Consider the following 24,325-nt stretch of genomic DNA (forward strand, 5'->3'; position numbering starts at 1 on the left):
CAAGAGGAAATTTTTAGACCTCAAGAGGAAATTTTTAGACCTCAAGAGGAAATTTTTAGACCTCAAGAGGAAATTTTTAGACCTCAAGAGGAAATTTTAAGACCTCAAGAGGAAATTTTTAGACCTCAAGAGGAAATTTTTAGACCTCAAGAGGAAATTTTGAGACCTCATAGGAAATTTTTGAACTTCAAGAAAAAATCTTAAGACCTCAAGATGAAAATTTTAAAATCCGAAGAGGAATTTTAATTTGATCATTAAAAATTTCCACAAACGTAGCATCCCGGATACCTCCCGGAGATTTTTCCCTCCTAAATTAATGCAATAAATTAAGAAAAACTCGCGACAAAATCCATCTCCCTATGCAAATGCTAGATTTATAGCCAATTAATATTAAAAACGGTCCTCCGCACAAAAATAAAAGCTATAGAAAATGAAGTAAAAGTAAACCTTTTTTGTAGATTTTAATAAAGTTAATGACTCAATTATACGATACAGTCCATTCGCAATAATCCCTTCCTTCCTTGCCACTCCGCATCGCACCAAATGATGCTTTATCTATCGTCACACCTTTCAATCGCGACCGTCTTCATTGCTTCCTGCAGCAAACTTTTTTTTTACAACCATCTCATCAATATTGCTTGCGCAACGGCATGATGGCTCGACGATGGATGAAATTTAATTATTTTACAGCTCTTTTTTTGTGAATGACAACTCTATCCCACGTTAAGAGATTCTTTTTTATGCAAAAAGCAAAAATAAAAAGAAAGATTTGCCTTGTCTTTGTAGTATTTCCCCATTGAGTCATCTCATTTATATTCCATCAGCATCGTTGATGGAAATACTTCGTTTTTTTCTGGCATTTCCTCGGCGAGTTTATGATGCGAATCATTGTAAATGACAGTGCGCACTCATTGATAGACGCGTCATTTTTTATCCGCCAAAGTAAAAAGTACTTTGTCCCTATTAAGATGGAAAAATAATTAAAAAATGTCTTTCTTCTTCCTTCCTTTAAATAAAAAATAAAAAGAATTTTTTATTTTATTAAAAAATATAAAAAAAGGAGAAAACCTTCATTGAATTTATAATCATCATTGAAAAAAAAAGAAAAAAAATCTTGCAAAAAAGGCAACGATATATTTTATAATAAAGAGTTAATGAAACCCCTTGAAAGTTGCTGTTTTTATTGCTGCAATAAGTTTAAAGAAAAAACCAGACACTTCCACAATATTTTTGATTTTTTTCTGCGTAGGTGTTACCATCCTCGCCAATTTCATTTGTTGCCGATCCGATTTTATTCTAATCAAAAAAGTGGATAAAGAAAATAAATAAACTACGGTCCCCAAAATTAATCCAAATTAATGTCACCAATAAGCCGATCCTCGGAGTGGATGAGAATGAAATCGTCGAAGACAGTACGTGACCAACAAAAATCTTCAATTTCTTTCCGGATGCTCTCTATTGATTTTCATTTGCCGCATCGTCGAAGTCACCGACATAACAAAAAATGACGAGAGCTTAGAAATACTGAGAATCTCGATTTGTTTAAAGTAACATAATAACGGACAAGGACGTTGAAATCTTTTAGCAACAGATGAGTTTGGGACTTTGGTTTTGAAATTTTTCAGTCAACATCCCTGATGAAAAACTAAGTAGTCCAATCTCTCTCATTCTCTACTGCTTCGAAATTAATTTTTATACACCAAAGAGAAATTAAAAGAAAAATCTTTTTAAATCCATATTTGATTGAAAGTACATCGTCGTCGTCATTTTACCGAGAAATGTGAAAGCAACAACAAAGATGTTCATTAAAAATATTTTCGCAGGCAAGCAGGAAACTGATGTTTTTTGTTTGAAACAACATCAAAATGTCTTGTAGCAACTTTTATGAGCGTCTTGTTCGCATCTTCGTCGTCGTCGTCGTCGTCGTCATGCCTCGTTATGATATCGCATACAAAGAATCTTGTTTTAGTTAACTGCCTGGCAAACTGTGTGCACTTTCCGCAATAACTATATGTGAGTTACAAAATCAAATAAACCACATGTTGTGTGAGAATGTGTGTGATGGTATATGTGTTATAAACTTTCTTTTTTTTATTATTTTCCTTAAAGTTAGTTTAGAAACAAGACATAATACACATTGTGTTGCTAAACGTACCTGAACTTTTCCTTTTGCGAAGATGTAAGACATATTTTTGCGAAATTTGATAAAGGAAATATTCTTACCGCATGAAGGAAAGTTGTTGGTAAGTATTGTGAAAAGTTAGTGTCTCGCAACGAAGATTTTTGTCAAAAATGTCTTTAATTGTTATTTTCTTTCAGCATAAAATTCCATTATCAATTATTATTTGAACATCTTTTGATGAAGTTTTATTCAAACGCCAAATTGCCGTTTGTTGATTACTGATGTAGGAGGACTTGCATAGTAGTTAACCTTGATGTTTTAGCCCCATAGTCACAATTGTTGAGTAGCTGAGTGAAATTGTTGCTCAAGGTCAATTCAAGGACATTTTTTATTATAGCATTTTCATCATTCTAGAACGAACCAAAGTGTTTCTATGCATTTTTAGTGAGATCTGGTATGTCAAAGAGGTACTTGAATATACCCAAATGCACTAAAAAATATCTAAAATCTCAAAGGTTCGTTCTAGAATTTTTAATTTAGGTTTTTTTGACTACTTTAGGCCTAACTAATACAAAACCATCAAAAAATCTTGAATAAGATGGGGGATGACAAAATGGGTGATGATTCCAAAAAACAAAATGAAACCTGAATTAAACGTAGATGAAATTTTAGAATTTAATGTTGAAGTCACAGATTTTCTTGTCTTTTTATGTACCTATTATTAAAAATAGAAAAAAATACGTCTTGATTTGTCTGTAGTTTCTCTCAAAGTGAGGAACTCTCGCTCAAATTGTGACTTTTTAACATTATTAAAATTCTTTAAATGCTACTAGGGAAAATTTAAATTTTTAAGCGGATATTTCTTGTTCAAATCTCATGCCATTTATTTTTCGATGAAATTTTGATATCGGGTGAAATATCAAATTTTTAGAATATTTTCCAAAATTTGTTAAAAATTTTAAACTATGAAATTCTAATGTGTCTCAACAAATTTTTTATGCTGCAAAACGTAAATTCTCCACACATAAAATAAAAATTCTGAAGTATCAGAGAGAGCAAAATGAAAATTTATGACGAAATAGAAGTTTTTTTTCCTTTTTTAGTTGGTTAAAAAATAAGACCGCTTTGATTGAGAGATCAATGTGCCCATACAGACTCGTTTAAGCAAAAAGTTTCCCTTTTATCGACGCAGCAAAAGTACGACAAAAGATCTAAATTTCTTTTTTTCCACTTTTTCACAAAGAAAGTTAAGAGTGTCAGCGGTATTGAAGTTTAAAGACTCAAATCTCCTTTCGAAACTTAGTTTAAAAAGTCGTTTCAACATTTTTTGTAGACCTACCTCACCCTTTAATGGCAATATCATCGACATTGAAACAAAAGCAAGGAAAAGAGAAACATGAGCATCTATTACGGAAACATAATAACAACAACAACAACGACGAAGAACATCAATGAAATGAACTAAATAACCTTAGGAGTCCTCGCACAATTCATGTTAAAGTATTTCCCGCTTGAAGTCTGTTTTGCGCATACAAATGTGTTGTAGCGCTGGAGCGAAAAAAAGGAACAATTCACATTGAAACGATCGATTTTTATGAACTTTCACCTAAAAAAAAACCATTCCACGTGTGTAAACAGGTACGAGAAAAAATATATGTGTTACAGTGGGCGACTTTCGCAACTTGTTACGTAACGATATTGACGATTTCATGGTAATTGGGTTAGAAAACCAGGCAAAGACGAAGAAAAAAAATGTTAATCCCGAGATGAAAAAAAAACCTATAATAAGTTTACATCTCAAAAGAAACATGTATTATTTGCCAAAGAGAAATGAGACTTGTGGTTGTTGCTAGTTGTAAATATTTGATATGCATATATGGATAAAAAATTTGTTTCGCAAACATTTCGCAATATAATATTTAGTAGAAAGAGCGAGAGAGAGAGAAACCTAGTTATTTTATTTTATTTTGGTACGAAACGCAAATTTCATGTAGCTATACAAATATTCTGAAAATATTAACCAAGACAAATATTTGCCGGAAAAATATTCGTATACTGTTAGATTTTGTTGTGCCATGCCAAGAGTATATAGTTGTAGTAAGACGATTACCGAAAAATTGCGGAAGGAAGGTTTTCCTCCCTTTATTTATTTATCATACGTTATGATTATTACATACAACAACATATGTAGTTAACTAACGTTGTAACTTGGATCGAAGCCACCGCCGCATCGCCTACCACCGAAACTACTATAAACTTCGAGACATATGCGATCCTGCTGTGTTTTATTTGCGCCATGCCACAGCACCTCGCGCGCGCGATACGGATACCAAAACAACGGAATTTTGCCATTCATTGATGATTGTAATCAAATTTGGTTCCGTTTTTAGTTGTAACAACGTGTCGGTGTGAGAACGGAAGTGATTGGCCTCTTTTCACGGCAAAAATTCATGCAATGTGCGATGGACATGCAGTGCGGAAATGGCTAGACGATGAAAGACGAACGATCAATATATTTTTATACATATTTAGTTTTGACGTCCTGTGGAGATTTATTTTACTTTTTTTCGTGTAAAAATAGAAATAAGTAAGGTTGATGGTGGTGTCAATACGAAATTACATTTATAAATGTCATACAATTTTGAATATGAATTTTTACGATTTTTTGACGTAAAAATGAGAAAAATGTTACATAAAATATTATTGAGGTAATTTAATAGAATAAAATATGTAAAAAGCTTCAATTTTATTAAAATTTCTTATTTTTCTCACTGTTTTTTTTTTTTTTTTTTTTTTTTTTTTTGAAAAATATATTTACTTACTATCTTCTTTAGCCACGGAAATTTTTATTCATTTTTTATCATTTTTTTATATTAATTTTTCGTTTGATTTTTTTTTTTAAATTAAATATTTGTTTTTATTTTATTTTATCCATAAATCCATTAAATCCATAATATCAATCGAATTTTTTGCTTCTTATATTTTATTTGGTATATTAATTTTCATTATGAAAAATTTGTCTAAAAGCTAAAGACTAAAATTTTTTAATAATGCTTAAATTTGAAAATAAAAATCTAAAATAATTTAAATCATTTTTAAGATTTTAAAATTTGGTTTGAACTCATTTATTTTTTTCTTTTTTAAAATCATTTTTTATATTTTTTTTTTTCTGAATAAGTTTTTAACATTTTAAGTATTTTTTTTAATAAAATGAAATATTTATTTTTTTTTTAATTATATTTTTTTTATTATTTTTAAAAATTGTTATAAAAAATTTTTTTTGAGAAAAATTTGACTTTAAATGAAGCTTGAGTATAATAATTTTGATTTCATGTTTTATAAAAAGTCAAATAGCGACTTAAATTTTTAAAATTTATAAAATATCGTTTAAAAAAAAAAATAAAACAAAAATGTGATTTTTAGAGGTTGCTTCTAAATTATTCATAAGATAATTCTTATGGAAAAAAATAATCCGTTCTATTAACGAAAATAGGTTTTAAAATTCGTTCTATTAACATTTTTACGAAAAACTTTTGAATTTTTAACGAAATTTCGAAATTTTTCAATATTTTTAACAAAAACTTTAAGAAAAAATTATTTTATTAATTTATTGCTAAAATGCTAAAAAAATCAAAAAATTAATGGAAAATTGTTGTTCTATTAACTTCAAAATTGATGTTCCATTAATTATTAGCATTTTTTGAATTTGTAACGGATTTTTTTTATTAGAATTATCTAAATTACGGTAACATAACATTTTAAACATTTAAATAGTTTGTTCAACAAGTTGTTCCAATACAAACAGTTTCTTAAAGTAACTCAGTACCAAAAATTTAACTTGTAATTCCCCCAATAATTCCCGTAAATACTCTCCCATATTGACAGATTTCTTACCCCTATCACCTCCAACCCCCATTCGCTGTCAAATTTCCTCAATACATATTTATTGAAGCAAGAACGGAACATTTTGTCATCGACGTACATGCTAACATCCAAAGGTTATGTCATGATAATAATTTATCATATTTTGCCTCCTGTTTGCTGCTCTCGTGCGTACTTCTTGTGCAAATAACTGTCACACACTGTAAGAACTTTATTAGGTGACGGGATATGTTTCGAGATAATATCCATGTTGACACGAACTGAAGGCATGAACACACGCAAGCACACTTGTCTCGGAGGAGACTTGTCAACCTTTTGGGTGGCAAAGATGACGATGTGAAAGGGACTAAACACGTTTTCTTAAAATAACTCAAAAACACGTTTTCTCCATGACAGTATCAATTAAAGTGTTGCAGAGAACCCTCCAACAACGACGACGTCACTTCATTCACTGCGTAAATTAACTCGTTCGAAAATTTTATTAAATTATTTCGAAACCACAAACAACAAATGTGCGGCATTTGTTGGTTTACAATTAATGAAAAAGTAACAAAAAAAATAAATAAATTTACTAACACATCACTTTTCACCCAACTAATTACTGTTTACACATTTTCCATCACACGACAACGATACTTGAACGCGTTTCATTTTTATTTACGTTCGGTGTAAAATGCAAAGCAACGACGCGACACATCCTAATTATAAAATAACACCATTATGAAACTAAAGTGCGGAGAGTCGGCTTGACACTCATTCGTGTGTAATTCAATTCTAGTTTGTGGCACGTCGTTGGTTACATTTCACAGATATGAAAATAATGAAAAAAGGTTTGTCATTATTGGTTTCCTATAATTTCATTGTGTCAAACTTTTATCGTTGCAAATAAATTTTATGCGCATCAAAGTTTTTAATGATGTCGGTTTGAATTTTTTTTTTCAGTTTTGTGGGCGACGCGTAATGAGATCCGGTGAATTATTTTGAAATTCATGCGGTGAAAAAAATAAATACAATAATCATTAAGCATCGGGAATTCTGATAATTTTTTCTGTGGTTTTTTTATTATGCGAATAGAAATGACGAGACAATGGTAGACCGCCCGTCGATGTCTCATTTAATTCTCATTACTTTCTGCTGCGAATGAAATTAAAAACAGTGCGAATCAACAAGTGCAAACTTGAGGTTTAACCTACTTATTTCTCGCTAAACACGAGCTTCTAAGCGGTTTATGAAGTTGTCAAATTTTTTGGTAGAGACAGAGGCGGAATTTAATTTTTTTTTCTTTAACTTATGAAAAAGAATTAATGAAATTATAAAAAAAAATTGTTTAATATTATTTTATTTTTTTTGAGGTCAAATACATAAGGATTTTCTGATTTAAAATAGATAGAAAATAGATATTAAAGTTTAAAGAAAAAAATTTCATAAAAAAACTGTTTTAAAATAAAAAAATAATTTCAAAAAAAAAATATTTGTATCTTCAAGTTCAAATATTTTTCATTGTTATCAAAAATCAGTAAAATTGAAAATTTTAACTTCTTAAAAAATTTCTTAAAAATAACGGTATCAAAAATTTTTAATTTTTTTTTTTTGCCCCAAATTTTTTTTATGATGGGGCAGAATTCATTTTTGATTTTCATTTGGCCTAAATTTCAAAAAATATTTTTTTTTAATTTTAAAAAATTTTTTTAAAAAATTAATTTTTTTAGATAAAAAATTTTCAATATTTTGAAAATTATTAAAAAACCAAAAAAATGGTTTTAATTTTTTATTAAAAATTAACTTTTTTTTTTGCTCGGCGTCATTGGATTTTTGCATCTTTTGAAATGCATAGGCGATTAACAAAAATTTTAAAAAAATTTGGATTATCGGGAAGCCATTTCGTTTATATTTGTTGCAAAAACTTTTTGATTAATTTTTGGGCGCCCTCGTTAAAATTTATTATATATGGCAAAAATAGAAAAAACTTTTAATTTAAAAAAAATTAAATAATAAAAATATTTTAAGAAATTTGAAAAATATTTTCTGATGTTATAAAATATTTCATTCTATAAATTTTTTAAATTCCTTTAAAATAAAATAAAAAAATAAAAAAAATTAATCAAAGTTTTTATTAATTTTAAAATTCCAATTCATTCTTAATTTATTTATTCTTATTTACATTAATTTTATTCATTTTAACATTTAAATGGAAATTTTAATAATTTTTTGAAGGATGAATAAAATTTGAAACACATAAAATATGAGATGTATAAAAAATAATAAAAATTTAAGAAAATTCAAATTAAACAAAAAACTTTGTTAAATTAAAAATTCAAACTTTTTGAGAAAAAAAAAATTTCATAAAAAAAAATTTCAACATAAATCCGCCACTGAACAAAATCACAAACACAAACGCAATTTCACGGATTTTCCGGCAAGGTGACAATCAAGATTTAACAAAAAAAAAAAAATACAAAAATTAGTGGCGTGTCATGTTACAAAACTCGGGCTAGCGCGCAATAAAATTTATTGTCGTGAAGAAAAATGTTCCATTCTCTATCTCATACACACCGCTTTCTCCTCAGTTTGCTGAGCAAAGGGCATAAATAAACGCAAAAGATTGAGTGTGATTCAAAAAAAAATTCGCTTTTGTTATATTTTATCACGATGAAGGCACCTGCTTTCTTCTGTGTGCATGTACAACATTTATTGTTAAAATAAAATGAAGTAAAGGAATTTGTTTTGATGATTTTATTGCCGCAGTCTGTTAGCCGAAGGTTGCGTGTGTCAAAGGTGTGTGTGTGTGACTGTGCACCTAAGCCAAGTTAGTTAACGAGAGTAATAAACTTTTTTTTCTGCTCCCGGACTAGTTAGTAGGCGAGTATCAAATACCTGCAATAAAATGTTTATTTGTGCTTGGGGGATTCTTTTATGTCCATTTATGTACAACACAAATAATTAGGCGAAATAACATAAAATTAGGTTGTTTTACACGCACATGATTCACTAGATTACACAAATCGAAAAAACTAGACAGAAACATTAATGCGACGCATTTTTTCGAAAATAGAGAAATGAACACTTGAGACCAATCAGAGTGAATTTCTCGCAAAATTACAAAAAGTTTAAAAACAACCAAAATTTAGTGGCACGTGTCTTAAATTTCTAAGCCACTATAAAAAAGTGATAATCTACTGCTTTATTTTGCAAAATAAACGAATATAAAAAAAGATAAAAACTCGGCCAACTGTCTGTCTAAATTATAAGATTTCCCTTTTTCGTGTTGGTTATTTTTTAATATCAACAACAACATGATTTCCCAGCAACATTCTTTCCACTGCGTGAATTCTAACATGAAGAGAAAAATAGAGATTCGCAAAACACGCACTGCTTTTTTCCTTGCGGATGAGAAAAAAAGGATGCTTGTAGTGAAGTTCCTTTTTCATAAAAACAGCAACAACACAAGACGACGTCGACGGAAAAAACGGAGATGTAACATAATAATAATAAAAATATATCATAAAACTTTTTGGAATAACATATTTTTGTAACAAGGTGCATGAAGAGTGGCAAGGAAAAACAGCAGCAACAGCAGTAGCACGAACAGCTTTTATTTTTTTTCAACATATTTTTTGAAGGGTTTTTGAGAAAAATTTTACGTTTTTGTCTGCCTTTAAAAATTTTCAAAAAAATTAATTAAACAATTTTTTACGTTTTTAAATTAATTATATAATTTAAAAAATACAAAATATCTTAACTTAGTTGTTTTTTGGATTTAAAAAATATCATAAATATTTTAATCATATAAAATAAAAAAAATTATTTGTTTATTAAAATTAGAAAAAAAATATTAATAAAATAATTATATTTTTAAACTTAAAAGAAAATGATTATAAATTAATTTTTGAATAAATATTGAATTAAATAAAAAATTAAATTAAATACATTTAAAAAAAAAATTTAAATTTTATTCAAACTTTAACTTAAATTAATTAATTTATTTAGATTTTAAAAAATTAAGAAAAATAATATTAAATAAGGTTTCAATTTTAACATAAATTATAATTATTTAATATATTTTCATTAATTAAAAAATAAGTATTTATTAAATATTTATATATTTTTAAATATTAAATTTTTAAATTAAAGTTGAATAAATTTAATTATTTAAAATTTATAAAAATATTAAAAATGCGCTCAAATAATTTTTTTACACGACAACTTTCACCCATTGTTTTTATTTTTGTAATTTCGTTTGTTTGTGAGTATATTTAAGGAAAAGTGTTTTCTTCCGTGATTTCTTAATTATGCTTAATTCTCATTGCAATGTACTTTCACTGAGTGCTCAAGCCATTTCATGTTGTAATAAATTTAACACCCAGCATGATGATGATGAGAGCATTACGACGAGAGCTAAAGTTAAAAAAGAACGTTTTAACGACTTTTTTTATGGATTGCAAGATTATTATTTGGGTCATTACATTATTTATAATACTTCAACTGGACCATCTTCCTAAAAGAATTTAAAACTTTTGTAATAATTCTTTTATTTTCTCTTTTTTTTCATTTCAGGAAGTTGTAACATTTGTGCCAAATCCGTGAAAAGTGCCAACGTGTCATGAAGAATTACATTTAAAACAAGCAACAAAAGAAAAAAAAGGAAAAAAACTCAAAGGATTATCATTAATTCATAAAATTTAAAAATTAAAATGACTCACTTCCATTACCTTAATTACCTATCTGTGCCGTTGAACAACGCGTAACATAATTCCTCTGTAGCATCTCGCAATCAAAATTATTGTTATTTTAATATTTGATACACACTTTGGATTTGTAATTTTGATCCGCAAGGAAAACCGTGAATGAAAAGGCAAAAAGCTAGAAATTTTCGGAATTAACAACAAAACAAAATTCTGTGACAAAGGAAAATTTTATAAAACCGAAAACCAGTCAAAGTGGAAAATATTTACACAAAATACATAAAAACGAGTGAAATTGGATCAGCGCAACGACAAAAACAGAAAACGAGCGTTTATACAGAAAAACCAGAAGCCGAAAACAAAAGGAATAACATTTTGAAAAGAATATCCTTTTGTTTCGCAATTCGCTTTGGGTTTTTATTACAGTTCAAAATTGATACGAAACCGTTCGTAGAATTGTGTTTTGTCAGCAGCAGCGGCAACAGCAGCAAAGACAATTAAAATCAGAGCAGATGGTAGTCCGATATGTGATACGATGAAAACGAAACCAATAAAATGAAATAATTATCGTAGCGATAAAGTTCAAAAGGAAAGATGAAATTTTCACAATTTTACGGGTTTAGTGGAAAAGTGTAGGCGACTAAAATTTTATTGCATAAAATATAGAAATTTAAAAAAAAAACATAGATAGCGTAAAATTATGGCGTACTATCATAACATAAATATCTGGACAGTTATATTAATTGTTATTACTTGTGCGGATGGAGATCCTTATTCAGGTGAGTTGAAATAAAAAAAAAACCTTATTTCGCCCGAAGCTACAATTAATTTTATGAAAAATAATTTTTCTAAACATTCCATCACCTCCAAACCTATAATTTACATAAAACTTATTTCATTTTCCGCTGTTTTTGTGTTTTTTTAAAAGCACCGAGTCACACATAAATAATAATTATGTGAATTGTTCTAACAACGCAGCGTTTCTTCACACACAGAAAAAAAATGAACATTTTCAATTTTTGTCGTGCCAAGCAAGCAGCGGGCATGCAAGCGAGCGAATGCCAAACCAGAGCTGAAGCAATACTCATTATAATTATTCAAGTGTAGCGGTGACGGCAGTCGTGGCATAATCATTTATTTTATATAAAATACCATAAAGAGCGCATCGTTGGCGTGCCAGCCACTCTACACGTATCCTCGTCGTCGTCGCGCGAAAAATATAACAAAAAAACCCTTTCAACCAAAATGTTTAAATAGCTGAACACGCAACAATATGTACGACTCTTTCTTTCTCACGCTGGTCCGCCGGGCTGCCAGACATGTTTTATAATTAATTTATCTTCAGTGCTCAACCTAATTTTTTTTAACTACAATTTTTTTTTTCGCGTGAGCCTCCTTCTTCGTTATGCAACGAGGAGAAAATTAGGGAAAAAGAGAGAATAGTTTAGCAGATTTTTCATAATCATTATAATTATTTTAACATGATGTCGACACATCGCGTAACAAACCGTGTCAAGTCAACTGGTAATACCGCGCGCGATTACGTTGATGATGATGGGTCATCATTTTTTTTTCGCTGTGTTAATTATGTATAATATAATATCAGGAATGTTTTAAATACTTAAAGGTATACGGTTCAAGGACTTTTGAGTTGCGGCTCAAGGCCGTGACGCAAACTTTTTCTGTGTGTAAAAGTTTTGTATTTTTTAAGAAAGTTGTACTGACGCCCTGTTTGGCATAAAAATCACCTTCAATTAATTCTTAAATGTTAAAAACTTTAAAATGAAAGGCGAACTTTCCTTTCCTCTTTTACTATGAAATGGAGAGTTTAGTGTCGGATAACGAAATATCGGGTGAACTGATTTGATTTATTTTTTTCAACAAAACCTATTTATTATTGTGAGTTTAAATTTTTCTATTAAGCAGTTTTAGATAGTTTTCGAACAGATATCCAAATGATTAGAGGAATCAATTATGGCTGATGTTTTTAACAAAATGGTTAGAGTATCTGTTCCGGTAGAAATGAATTTAACGAACACAAGAGTCACAGTTTTATCGAGAAAGTACCTTTGTTGTCTTTTTTATCCCAGTATTTCTCTTTCATATTCAATTCTTCGTCTATAATGATTCCCAAGGAGTCTTTGGATGGTCTTTATCCGTTCAATTACTTCATCGTGTAAAATCAATTCAGTAGGTTCGTTTTTTTCATCTTCAAAAATCATAAACTTTGTTTTACTGACATTCAATTTTAACTTAAACATATCCAGGAATTTTTTCACTTTCATAAAATTAGTTCATAGAAGCGTATCATCCGCAAAGAGATTTATCTTGCATTTAGTCACAAATTTCACGATTTCGTTAACATATAAGCTAAACAGTGAACAAGACGGTGGTGCACCTTGAGTTTCATTTAAAAACTCATCTGAAAACTCGCCATGTAAAAAATAGACTTAGCTTGTTCCTAACAAAATTGAGAAAAATAGGCGGCTTTGTGACTTTGCTCGTATACTATTACTAATTTTATTCATGTCAAATTTTTGACGGATTTTCTTCTTGAAGCTTCTTGCAGAAAAAAAATTAGATTGCTTTTCATTGACCTGAAATTAATAAAGATCAACAAGAAAAATATTTAAAAAAAAAATCTTACCTGTAAATTTTAATTAATATTCCGAAAACCCGGAATTTTAAAACCCTCATTTAATTGAACTCTCTTTTTTCACATTGATGGTTGGAACTCCTCCCGCCCGCTTCTAGTTTGGAAAAGGAAATAAAACTTTTATCACTTTTTTCATTACAAAAAAAAACCCTATCATTAAAATTTTACCTTCTATCTTCATTCCAGTTTAGTACTATATCAGCAATTAGAGCAGAAAAATGTTCCAATTGAATAACGATTAGTTCTTCTTTTCATTCACTCCTGCAGTTAACTGTATCAATCACGCATTACGACAGATGATTACAAAAGTTAGGTAATGACAAAATTACCGATTTTATTCAAATGCTTAAATTACCCGGACATGGCTACTTTGTTCATCAACCGCATATTAGTACTAAATCGTTTGTGCTTTGTACGAAGAGAGCCTTATCCTCATTTAATTACCAATTTATATTTATCTAATCGATCGATCATCGTAAAATGTGATTATTTGCTACTGAGTCAGCAAAGCGAGAAACACGGAAATTTCCTTTCAAGCTGGATTTTTTGTAGCTTGTAGCTGATTCAAAAGATCATATTTATGTTGAAATCCAATCATTGCAATTTTCTATAATTTAAAGAAATTTAATTCTCAGAATCTTTCTTCAACTACGTCATGATGTCGTAAAAAGTTAACATTGATTGATTTGTGACCTTTCAAGTAAAAATTTGTTGACCTAGGATTCGAAGACCTACACAAAAAATCAATTATAAACGTCAAGCGGTCCATTATTGTGTCAAGACAAATGTCGCGTCAGTATCACTGCACGACATTATCTTGCCCTGTATACAAAAACATAATGAATCCAATTTGTCTGTTATTATTTATAAAATAATAAAATTAAACCTTCAGTTCATTGATGACAAAGTGTACATGTCCTGCTTGTGTTTACCTCATAATAGGACAAAATGAATTAACTAGATTATCACACAAAGCAGGAATTTATCGGAAAATGAAGCGTTTTGTCTAAAGCAGCTCGAATGACAAAGAAACTTCAGACAATGAAGAAAAATTCTCGTTATTTTTCTCAACGTATAAGCGTGCCGATAGGGCAACTCATAATTAAGGTAATTAATCATGTGATTAAATGTTCATAAGTAATCACAGGAATCTAGATCGCAATAATTCATCGTGGTAATGTGTCTTGTGCTCTTCGACCCCCACACACAAGCTGATGTTTTTACAACAAAAATGAATGAAAATGAATGATGATAATGTAAAAAATAACGAAAAATGTAGGTTAATAATAAATATGCGTGTATCTGTAACGGAAAACAAGGCGAACAAAAATAATTACTTTCCTTTGTTTTTTACTTCTTCCAAGACTTTTAATTTTTCCTGCTGCAAATGCAATTAATTTTTAACTTTTAACCTTTTATTTTTCCTTTCAGACAAATCCAACAGCCACGAAAATCACTTTGGCGGACATCATGAGACTTTTATAACGCGTAACAACACACGAATCACTGCCCAGATGGGAGGAATGGCAATTCTGCCGTGTACCGTTCGATTGACATCGCCAGCGACGGTAAGAGAAGCCTCGTTAATAATATTTACTTTGAATTACGTTCTTTTGAGGAAATTTTTGTCCATCATCGTTTTGAATGGTGGTGTGGTGTGGCAAGTCTGACAAAAGTCAATATTATTTTGCTTTTTTCTCCGGTAAATAATTACGGCGTTCCTCTAAAACGAATTAAAGGTAAACAAATAAATAAAATATTAGATTAATGGTGAAAAAGGAAAAAATTGTGTCGTTACGTAAGAGAACGAAGGATTTAGTTTTCAAAGAAATTCAATTTAGAAAAATAAAATATGGAGAGAAAAAAAGAAATTTGGATATCAAAAGATGATGTTGATGATAAAAGTCAAAGAAATTTAAATGATTTAGTTCTCACCAGAGGTGTAGGAGAAGTTAATCAAAAAAATTATCAAGGTCACAAAAAATTCTTAGAAAAAAATATTTTCTTTTTTTTATATTAAAGAGAAATTTTTAATTAAGAAAGTTTGATTTTTTTTAAATATTTATAAATAAAAAATTAAACAATTTAAATTTAAAAATAATTAAATTTAATTTTATTTATTTTAAAAATTTAATAAAATTAGTTAAAAATAAAATTAAAAAAAAAAACTTTAAAAAATTAATTCATTTGCCTATTCTTTTTTATTTTAAATTGTTTAATTTTTTATTTTTATTTAGTAATTAAAAAATATTTTTTTTAAATTTTAAACTTATTCAGTTACATCTCTGCATCAACTTTGATTGTCGAAAGATTTGTTAAATTTTAACAAAATTGCTACATAGCAACAACCAAATACCATTAAAAAGCAAAAAAAAAGCAAATTTTGATAATAAAATTTCCACAAATCTTCGTTACAAATTCAATACTTCTTTTTCCAACCACGTTCAATTTTTCAACAAGTTTTTTATATCAACTTTTTTTTTCCAAACTACAGCAGAAAAAACGAGACCAGATACCATGTTGATGTTGATAAAGATTTGTTCCCATTTGATTTGTTACATTTTTTTCTCGTTTTTCATTCAACTGCAAAAAAAAGTATGGTAGTCAAACTTTTTCCGGTTTTATTTTATATCACACACTTTGTTCTACTTTAACATGACATCCTTCAGTGCTTTTGTTTTATTCAGGTTTTGTAAGAGATTGCTGTTTTTTTCTTCAAACTTAAAAAACTCACCAGACACATTTATTTTAAAATAATAAAAATAAGACCTAGAGAGGAGAAAATTATTCAAAATTATGAACGGAACCGGAAAGAAAGTCTTTTGTCTCTGTTTTTCCAGCACTCTCTTTAATAAAACTTACCTACAAAAAAAGGATTACGTTTGGAAAAAAAATCACAGTCTACTTGTCATCGGGTGTCCACAGAGAATAAACAGCAAAAATTTTTAGGTTTTAGTAAAATTGCATAACAACTCGTGTGAAGCAATGGAAATAAAATTCTAAAAACTTTTTTTCTAACAAATCACATTTTTACCACATGAGCTTTATTCTGTAACGTCACAGAGTTTTTGCCGATGTTTCCGGAGAGAGAGAGAGAAAAAAAAGTAAAACAAAAAGAAACTTATTTCTTATAATAAAATTCTCGTTTTATTATTTTTTCGTCAGTGATGGAGATTTAAAAGTTGCCCGGGATCAGTTTTCGCATTTGACGACGCATTATTAAAACTTTAGATTGACATTTTATGTTTCTTCGTCTCAACTCTTCTTTTCGGAGATTTTTTTTAACGGTGAGACAGACCCAGGATACGCAAACACACACCAGGTTGGCTGACAGAAAAATTACATTAGACTTACAAATGTATGCCACATGCATAACGACAAAAAAAAACAAAGACAGGAGAAGACAAACTGACATTAATTTCCCAAAAACATGACAGAAAAGTGTCGTACTTTATCAGCAAAAATTTTTCAGATGTAATTTAGATTGCAAATGAATAATTCATTTTTCATATATTGTGAAGAGACAAAAAAATTTTGCACGTAATTTAAATTTTTCTTTTAAAAGAAACGATGAAAATATTTATAATTTCTGGATTTTTGTTGAACAAAGAAAACAGAAAATAAAAGAAATTTTTGAAAGAACTATTTTTAATTAATTGAGCTTTATTTAAAAAAACTATAGATATTTTAAAAAATATTTTTTTACTCATTTAAAACAAAAAAATAGTGAAATTTGCTTGAAATAAAATTTAATTTATTAAATTATAAATTTAATTTAACTAATTTATTTTTTTTTAAATTGTAAATTAAAAACTTTTACCTAATAAAATAAAAAAAAATGATAAAAAAAATATTTTTAAATTAAAATAATATTTATAAAAAATTAAATTAAAAATTCTTTATTAAAATTAAGAAAAATAATTTTTAATAAAAATAAAAAAAAATTTCTCAAACCTAACTTTTGTTCACAAAATATTTAAATAATAATATTTTAATTAAAAATATTTTTCAATTAATTTTAAAATAATTTTTAAATGACAATTAAATGTCTTAAAACATAAATAAAATATTTAAATAAATAAAATTTTAATAAATATTTTTTTAAATAATTTTTAAATAAAATTCCAAAGAATTAAAATATCAAAGTTAGCTATTTTTACCAAAAATATTCTACCTCGCTATCTACTCGAAAGATGAACGACAATTTCATCATTAAAATAAAATTTTTCATTTACTTTTATCGGAAATGCCACCAGCACCACGCGAACAAAAAAAAGCGAATCCGCAACAAAACGAAAGTCACACACACAAAAAAAAAGTTTTAATTTTAAATAAATTTGTACCGTTGTTGAGTTTTAAATTTATTGATCTGCATGTTGTTCGACATCCCAACTACAGAATTTTTTTTTAACACACACTCACACATTCGCTAATATATCTTCAGGTGTCATGGATTCGCCGTACGGATTATCAGTTGTTGACAGTTGGATTATCGACGTACAGCAGCGATGAGCGATTTTTAGTTGAGCATACGCGACACATGGGTCACTGGGCTTTACGTATCAAGAATGTCCGACAGGATGACGAAGGTTGGTACGAGTGTCAGTTATCCGTGCATCCCGTACAATCAATTTTCGTCCAGCTTAGTGTTGTAGGTGAGTTATTGACAGGATTTTTTTTTTGGTGTATTTTGCATTTTTTTTACGCGACGGCAAAAAAAAGAAAGAAAAAAAACAACGAATGAAAATTGAATTTTTTTTCGAGTGTTCTTGGAAAAACGCGTTATCTCATGTAATTTTACTTACAATAAAACCCCAAGAAGAGCATTTTAATTTTAACGCTTTTTAAATACTTCAAAAGGCAGAATGAGTGCTTTGTTTTAACGCTGCTTTCATCATGTTTTTTTATTTATTGAAATTCCAGAAATTCATATTCATAAAGCCGCTGCATGAAATTAAAATTAATAAATCAAATTAAAATTATTTTTGACTCGCATTTAAAGGTGTCCCTTCGGTAATAATAAACATTTCTTCGCCATGCAGCTTTTATTGATTGTCGTTTAAAACAAAAATAATTTCATTTTAAAAATATAAATTCTGCAATGTTTTTGTCGTGCAATTAAAATAAAACTGAACAACTTTTTTTTTGCTTCGTTATGTGTGTTTGTTCAACACAACAACAACAACAACAAAAATAAATTGAATTTTTTATTGAATTTTATTAACATTTGTTATTTATTTATTTGAATTTGCGCCATGCAGAGGCCATATCGGAAATTGTGGGTGCTCCCGATTTACATATTGATGAAGGTTCCCAATTAAGATTGGAGTGCAAGCTGAAACATGCAACGGAAAATCCAACGTATGTCTTCTGGTAAGTGAATTTATTTGATTTTTTATTTTTTTTTCTCTGCATTCAAAATTTTTTAAACAAATAAAAAAAATTTTCACTGTAAAAAATTATTTTTCTTTAAATTTTTTATGGGCTCGAAAATATATACATTTTTCACACTGATTGAAAATTCTTTACAATTCGTGATAAAAACCAAACCAAGCAATGTCATGCAATTAGATAATCATTGATTTTTCCTTTTTCATGTTAAAAATGAAAAAAAATTGAAAATCATCATTGAACGTCTAATAGAGCGAATCCTTTGAATTGATTGAAAAAAGTATAATTTGCCAAATTTTCTAAGAAGATTAATTTAATTTAATTTTTTATAACGTCATTCAATTTTTTTTTCAACCTAACAACTTTCGACAAAAAAAAAGTTACCTAACACACCAAAAAATCCCGCATGAAAAGACGAAAAAAAAAATTTACCTTTAAATAATGTGCCGTGTCATTGGTCATGTATCTCGGTTCCCTCTGCGTCTTTTTTCACTCACACAGCCTTCCAACCATCACGTTGTCCTACAATATGTTACAATGTACCTCTCACATGTCAATCACGAGCATGCTTGCACAACCGAGGAAAAAAGTCCACTTTACACTCGAATGAAAAATATCGATTTCTTGAACTGCTTGAAGGGCTCTTCAAACATCGTATATGTCGAAATGCTTATCCAGTCTCATTGATTCGTGTAATTGATAAAATAGGTGTATGTGTGCTCTCACTCTTGAAATGTCACGTAATTTGTTTTTTTTTTCTGTAGAATTTTGTGTTTTTTTTTGTAAGTTTGAGAAGAGGAGACGGAATGTTCAAAAAAAAAAAGATAAGGGAATGGTCGATGACTTTACAACATTTTCTGATGTATCACGATAGATAACTATTAGGTAAAGTCTCGAGACAAAAAAAGTTTTTGATACGTTTCACATTTTGTTTTAGTAGTTTTCATCTGATGCTCTCTGTAAGTATAAAAAAAAAATAGAAAAAGAGCTACAGTAAGAGTTTTTGTTCAATATTTAGAAAAAAATATAAAAATTGTTTAAAAAATATTAATTTCAAAAAAATTATTGAATTAAAATAAATTAAAAAAAAAAATAGGTTAAAATTAATTATTTTTAATTTAAATTTTTATTTATTTTTTTAAATTTAAAATTATTTGCTTTATAAAACTATTTGAAAATTCAAAAAAAAAAAAATTAAATATAAACTATAAAAAAATTGTTAAAAATTAAGACAAAATTAAATAAAGAAATTCATCAAAAAATTTTTTAAAAAATATAAAAAAAATTCTTTGAAGCTACATAAATTTATTAATTATAAAAAAAAATAAACTTGCTCTAAAAAGTAAAAAAAATGTATTAAAATTTAACAAATACTTTCCAATTATTTTTAAATTCAAGTAAAGATGTTTAAAAGTTCAAAGACTCTTACAAAAAAAATCAAAATGCGGGCTATTCACTTGTTCATGACAGATGTCATTTCTTCTTACTTCTTTTTATCTCTTTGTCCAAATCTTCCAAAGACAAGTCATTTTCCATCAACGTAGAACAATCTTCACAGACGACAAAAAGTTACCGACACAACCTCTGCTGGTTCACAGCTGGATCTTAATATCGCATGTGCTCGTGTATAAAAATTTGTCCCGTAATGAACGACGAAAAAGGCTTACACATCCATATTTCATGATTTTCTCCTGATATGACCTAGAATAACAGATGAAAGAAGCAATAATAATAATAATGAAAAGGAACGTTTTTCTTCTGAACTACGACTCGTGCCTTGCCATCTTGCAATATAAACAGAGTGAGAGATGAAGAAAAAAAGGAAAAGAAAAAATCTTTAACCTATCATTACAAGTTTATATTGTTATTGTTCGTCCATTGTGTGACCATTTCTGAGCCTATTACGAGTGTTTTTCTCCGTCCATTCACTTTAATGTGGCTGCTCAAAGAACACAAAGGAAAAACTTGAGTAAAAAAATAATAATAATAAATAAAATATGTTTCTTTCGAGAAAATATGATTTGATTGATTATCGAATGGATGAATGAAAAGGATATCAATGAATGAATTGAAATTCTTAAAAATTCAATCCCCCATGGTGACATTACTAGAGTTATTGAAACCTTTTGTTCCTTTGTTATGGTCTGGACAATTTCCGTTCCTTTCTGCAGGAACCATGACCAAGCAAAGGAATCACATGACAATAAAAAGGGTTCACAACAGGACACTGGAGCTAATTGAGGGGTCGGATATTTACAAAGAAATTGACGGGAAATCGATGTGAGTCATGGAATTCTAGTTAGTTGTCATATGGCAAAAAAAAATAACAAAACAAAAAAAAAACGAAGGAAATTTCTTAATCAAATTTTAATGATAATGAGCACGACATCGGAACAATGGAGTCAAAAAGGACATGAAAAATTATGTCAATTTACCTTTTCTTTTTTTTTTGTCTTCATCGTCGTCGGCTTTGTTTCAACAATTTCTCTAACAAGATAATTAGATTAACTCTTATTACCACTCGTTCGTTGATTTTTATTGTGTGAGCAAACGAAGAAAACAGCCCAATGGATTAAAAAGGAGTGATATTAACCACTTAAGTCGTTAATGTAGTACCTTGTAAGGATCAATTTTGGATTTGATCATCTACTCTCATCTACAGACTTAAAAAGTAATCCTTCAAGAGGTTTGAGATGATAATTATCATCTTAAAGAGTTTAGTTTTGTCCTTTGAGAAGTTAAACCTATCCCTTCAAAATTAACTCAAATTAACCGCTTCAAAGTTTTAACACGACCTCTATATGACCTTGAGAGATTATTATTATTCATTGAGAGGTTATTTTAATACCTTTGCTTAAAGAGATATATCAAAAGAGATTGAAATAACCTCTCAAGGGATTAAAATAATCTCTCAAGGTCATATAGAGGTCATGTAAAAGTTTAAAGTGGTAAATCTGACTCCATACAAAATTTGTCATCCGCAGACCAAGAGGTCTATTTGACCCTCTTGAGTGATTAATGAATCAACACTCTTAAGGAGTTAATCTGACCTCTTTTTTACCTATAAGGCACCGTAAAATCCGTAGTAAAGTGGAAAAAATCACTGATTATGAAACTCCACGTTCTACATTCAACCACTTTACTATAAATTTCTTCTTTTCCGCACTCTTTTCAGGTACCACGAGGACCGCATGGTAAACTACGATACGCAAGACGGATATTCCGTTACGTCATTTCAATCACCGCTACCCGAAGAGTTAATCAAGTCTTCAATTAGCAGTAGTAGTAGGTTAAATGCGTTAGAAACACTTGAGGAAACATCATCACTTGAGTTGTTGCCATCGTCCTACCATCCAACGGCAGACTTTGTGATACAGCATAATAATGTTCAGCAACAACATCACAATAACGGTCTACTTATGCCATCAACGAGCATTCTGTCAATTAGAGAAGTTCACTTTAAGCATGCCGGCAATTACACTTGTTCACCATCCAATGCAAGAAATGGGACAATCACAATTCATGTGCTAAGAGGTAATATTAACTTGCTCATTTACCTTCTTCATATTTTTTTTTCTTCCTCCCATTCTTAACCAAGCTTCGACTTGACAAACGACGATAATGCATCGAAACTTCTTACCGAAGAAAACTAGCAATATTTACAAGTAGAAAAAAAAAGTTTACCTTACCATTGCAGACTCGCTTCATTTAATGCCCATGAGTACATTATCTTATCTCTTCTCATTCTCGTGCTGTCTGCACAACTTTTCGAGTAAATATTAAAATAAAAAATACTCGCAAAGTATTTTAAGGGCGACGCTTGGAAGCTTCGCGCCAAGAAGAGTTAATAGAAAGTTGAAGGAATATTAAATTATGGTTAATTAGCATAATTAATTGAATTTTATTCACAAAATATTTGTCGAAGACGGGTTCTGTATGCATGCAAGGTGTTTTGTATTTTGCAATTTCGTGGCTTAATTTTATTTTTCCTCTTAATTTTTTTTTCTGTTTGATGAGGAAACGTACGAGACAAAAGTTATAAAATTAATTTTATTTTAAATTCAGGGTGAAAATTCTCATTCTTCATTTAACGCGAATTTTGGTTGAAGAAAATGTTTACGCAAAGTTTAATGTAAAAAGTTAATTTGATGGAAATTTTTCTGCACGGAACATTTTAGGAAAATTAAGAAAAATTTTTAAAATTATAAAAAAATAAAATTAATTTATTATTTTTAATTTCAAAAAATTAAATTAAAATAATAAGGCCGAAAAATTTTTAAAATTATAAAAAAATAAAATTAATTTATTATTTTTAATTTCAAAAAATTAAATTACATTAATAATTAATAAAAAAATATTATTTTAATTTAATTTTTTTTTTAAATTTTTAAATAATAAATAAATGAAAAGTAATTAATTATTTTAATATTTTTCGACTTTTTAGATTTAAATTGCTTTTATAATTTAATTAGTGTTTATTAGACGAAAAAAAAAACTAAAGCAGAAAAAAAATTTTCAACATATCCATTAAAATATTTTATTTCACAAAAATAATTTGTAGATAACTATCATCAAAAATTTTCCTAAAATGTATATTCAAATCGAAAACGTTATAACGTTACGCAAAAATAAATTCAATTCAATTTTCGTCTAAATGTGCAAAATTTCTCATTATTTAATTTAAAATCAACAAACTATTAAATTAAGCTCTTAGCTAAAATTTCCCTCTCAACACAAATTATTTGTTGGTTTAACATTTTGTAATACCATCCCCTTAATTTTCTATTTCACAGGTGAAAAGCCCGCAGCGATGCAACATGCGAATCGTAGTTCAATCAATGACGATAGTAAATCAAATACCAACTCAATTAATTGTAAAAACATCATTAATTATAATTTGATAATAATGTTAGCGGTACTACTTGTACACCACACAACGATAGCAGGTCATGTGAGCAGATGAAATTAATTTTGACAAATAATTTGTACAATGTAATTGTAAGTGATAAAATATTTTGTGTTTGCTAAAACCTCTGATTTTAAACTAAAAACAATAGAAATGTCACATGGATTTAAATTAAATTTTATTTTATTTTGTGTGCGAACATGGTTGACAATCGTGAAAACAGCGGGAAATATTTGTTCAAAAAAAAAAATAAAATGTCGCTAGCTAAAAAAAATAAAACTAAAAAATAAACTGGGTTAATAAGTCCTCGAGGGCGATGAATTCAATGGAAAAAGTGTTTATTTTGCACAAAATACTTTATTTTAAAATAGATTATTCACTCTCTCTCTCGATTTAAGTGTTGATGTTACAAAAATTTTATTGTTTTCATTCCTACATATGTTTGATTCACACAAATTCCAAATAGGCACAAAAAAAAATCATTTCATCGCTGTGGTAAAATAGAATAAATTTTTTTAAAAAAATGTTTTCAAATCAAATAAAAACTTTTGCCATTAAATTACTTTATATACTCGCTCTCTGTCACACAGCGTAAAATGCAGCGAATCACACGCATGTCTGACGATGTTTTTGTTTATAGCAAAATTCACGCTGCTTTTGACTGCTAGCTGACAATGATGATGAGC

At 28.6% G+C, this 24,325-nt stretch overlaps 1 protein-coding gene across 1 annotated transcript; it reads left to right on the forward strand.

Annotated features, from left to right (window-relative positions):
- The first annotated feature begins 11,386 nt into the window (after window positions 1–11,386).
- On the forward strand, window positions 11,387–23,696 carry LOC134828592 (uncharacterized). The gene is made up of 6 exons (XM_063841571.1): window positions 11,387–11,465; window positions 14,774–14,910; window positions 17,787–17,997; window positions 18,604–18,715; window positions 21,909–22,267; window positions 23,527–23,696. Exons 1-6 carry the CDS (start codon window positions 11,387–11,389, stop codon window positions 23,694–23,696), a joined length of 1,068 nt encoding a protein of 355 aa, XP_063697641.1.
- The last annotated feature ends 629 nt before the right edge of the window (window positions 23,697–24,325 follow it).

The sequence above is a fragment of the Culicoides brevitarsis genome, chromosome 2 (genome assembly GCF_036172545.1).
Source record: "Culicoides brevitarsis isolate CSIRO-B50_1 chromosome 2, AGI_CSIRO_Cbre_v1, whole genome shotgun sequence".
In the NCBI taxonomy this organism is placed as follows: Eukaryota; Metazoa; Arthropoda; class Insecta; order Diptera; family Ceratopogonidae; genus Culicoides; species Culicoides brevitarsis.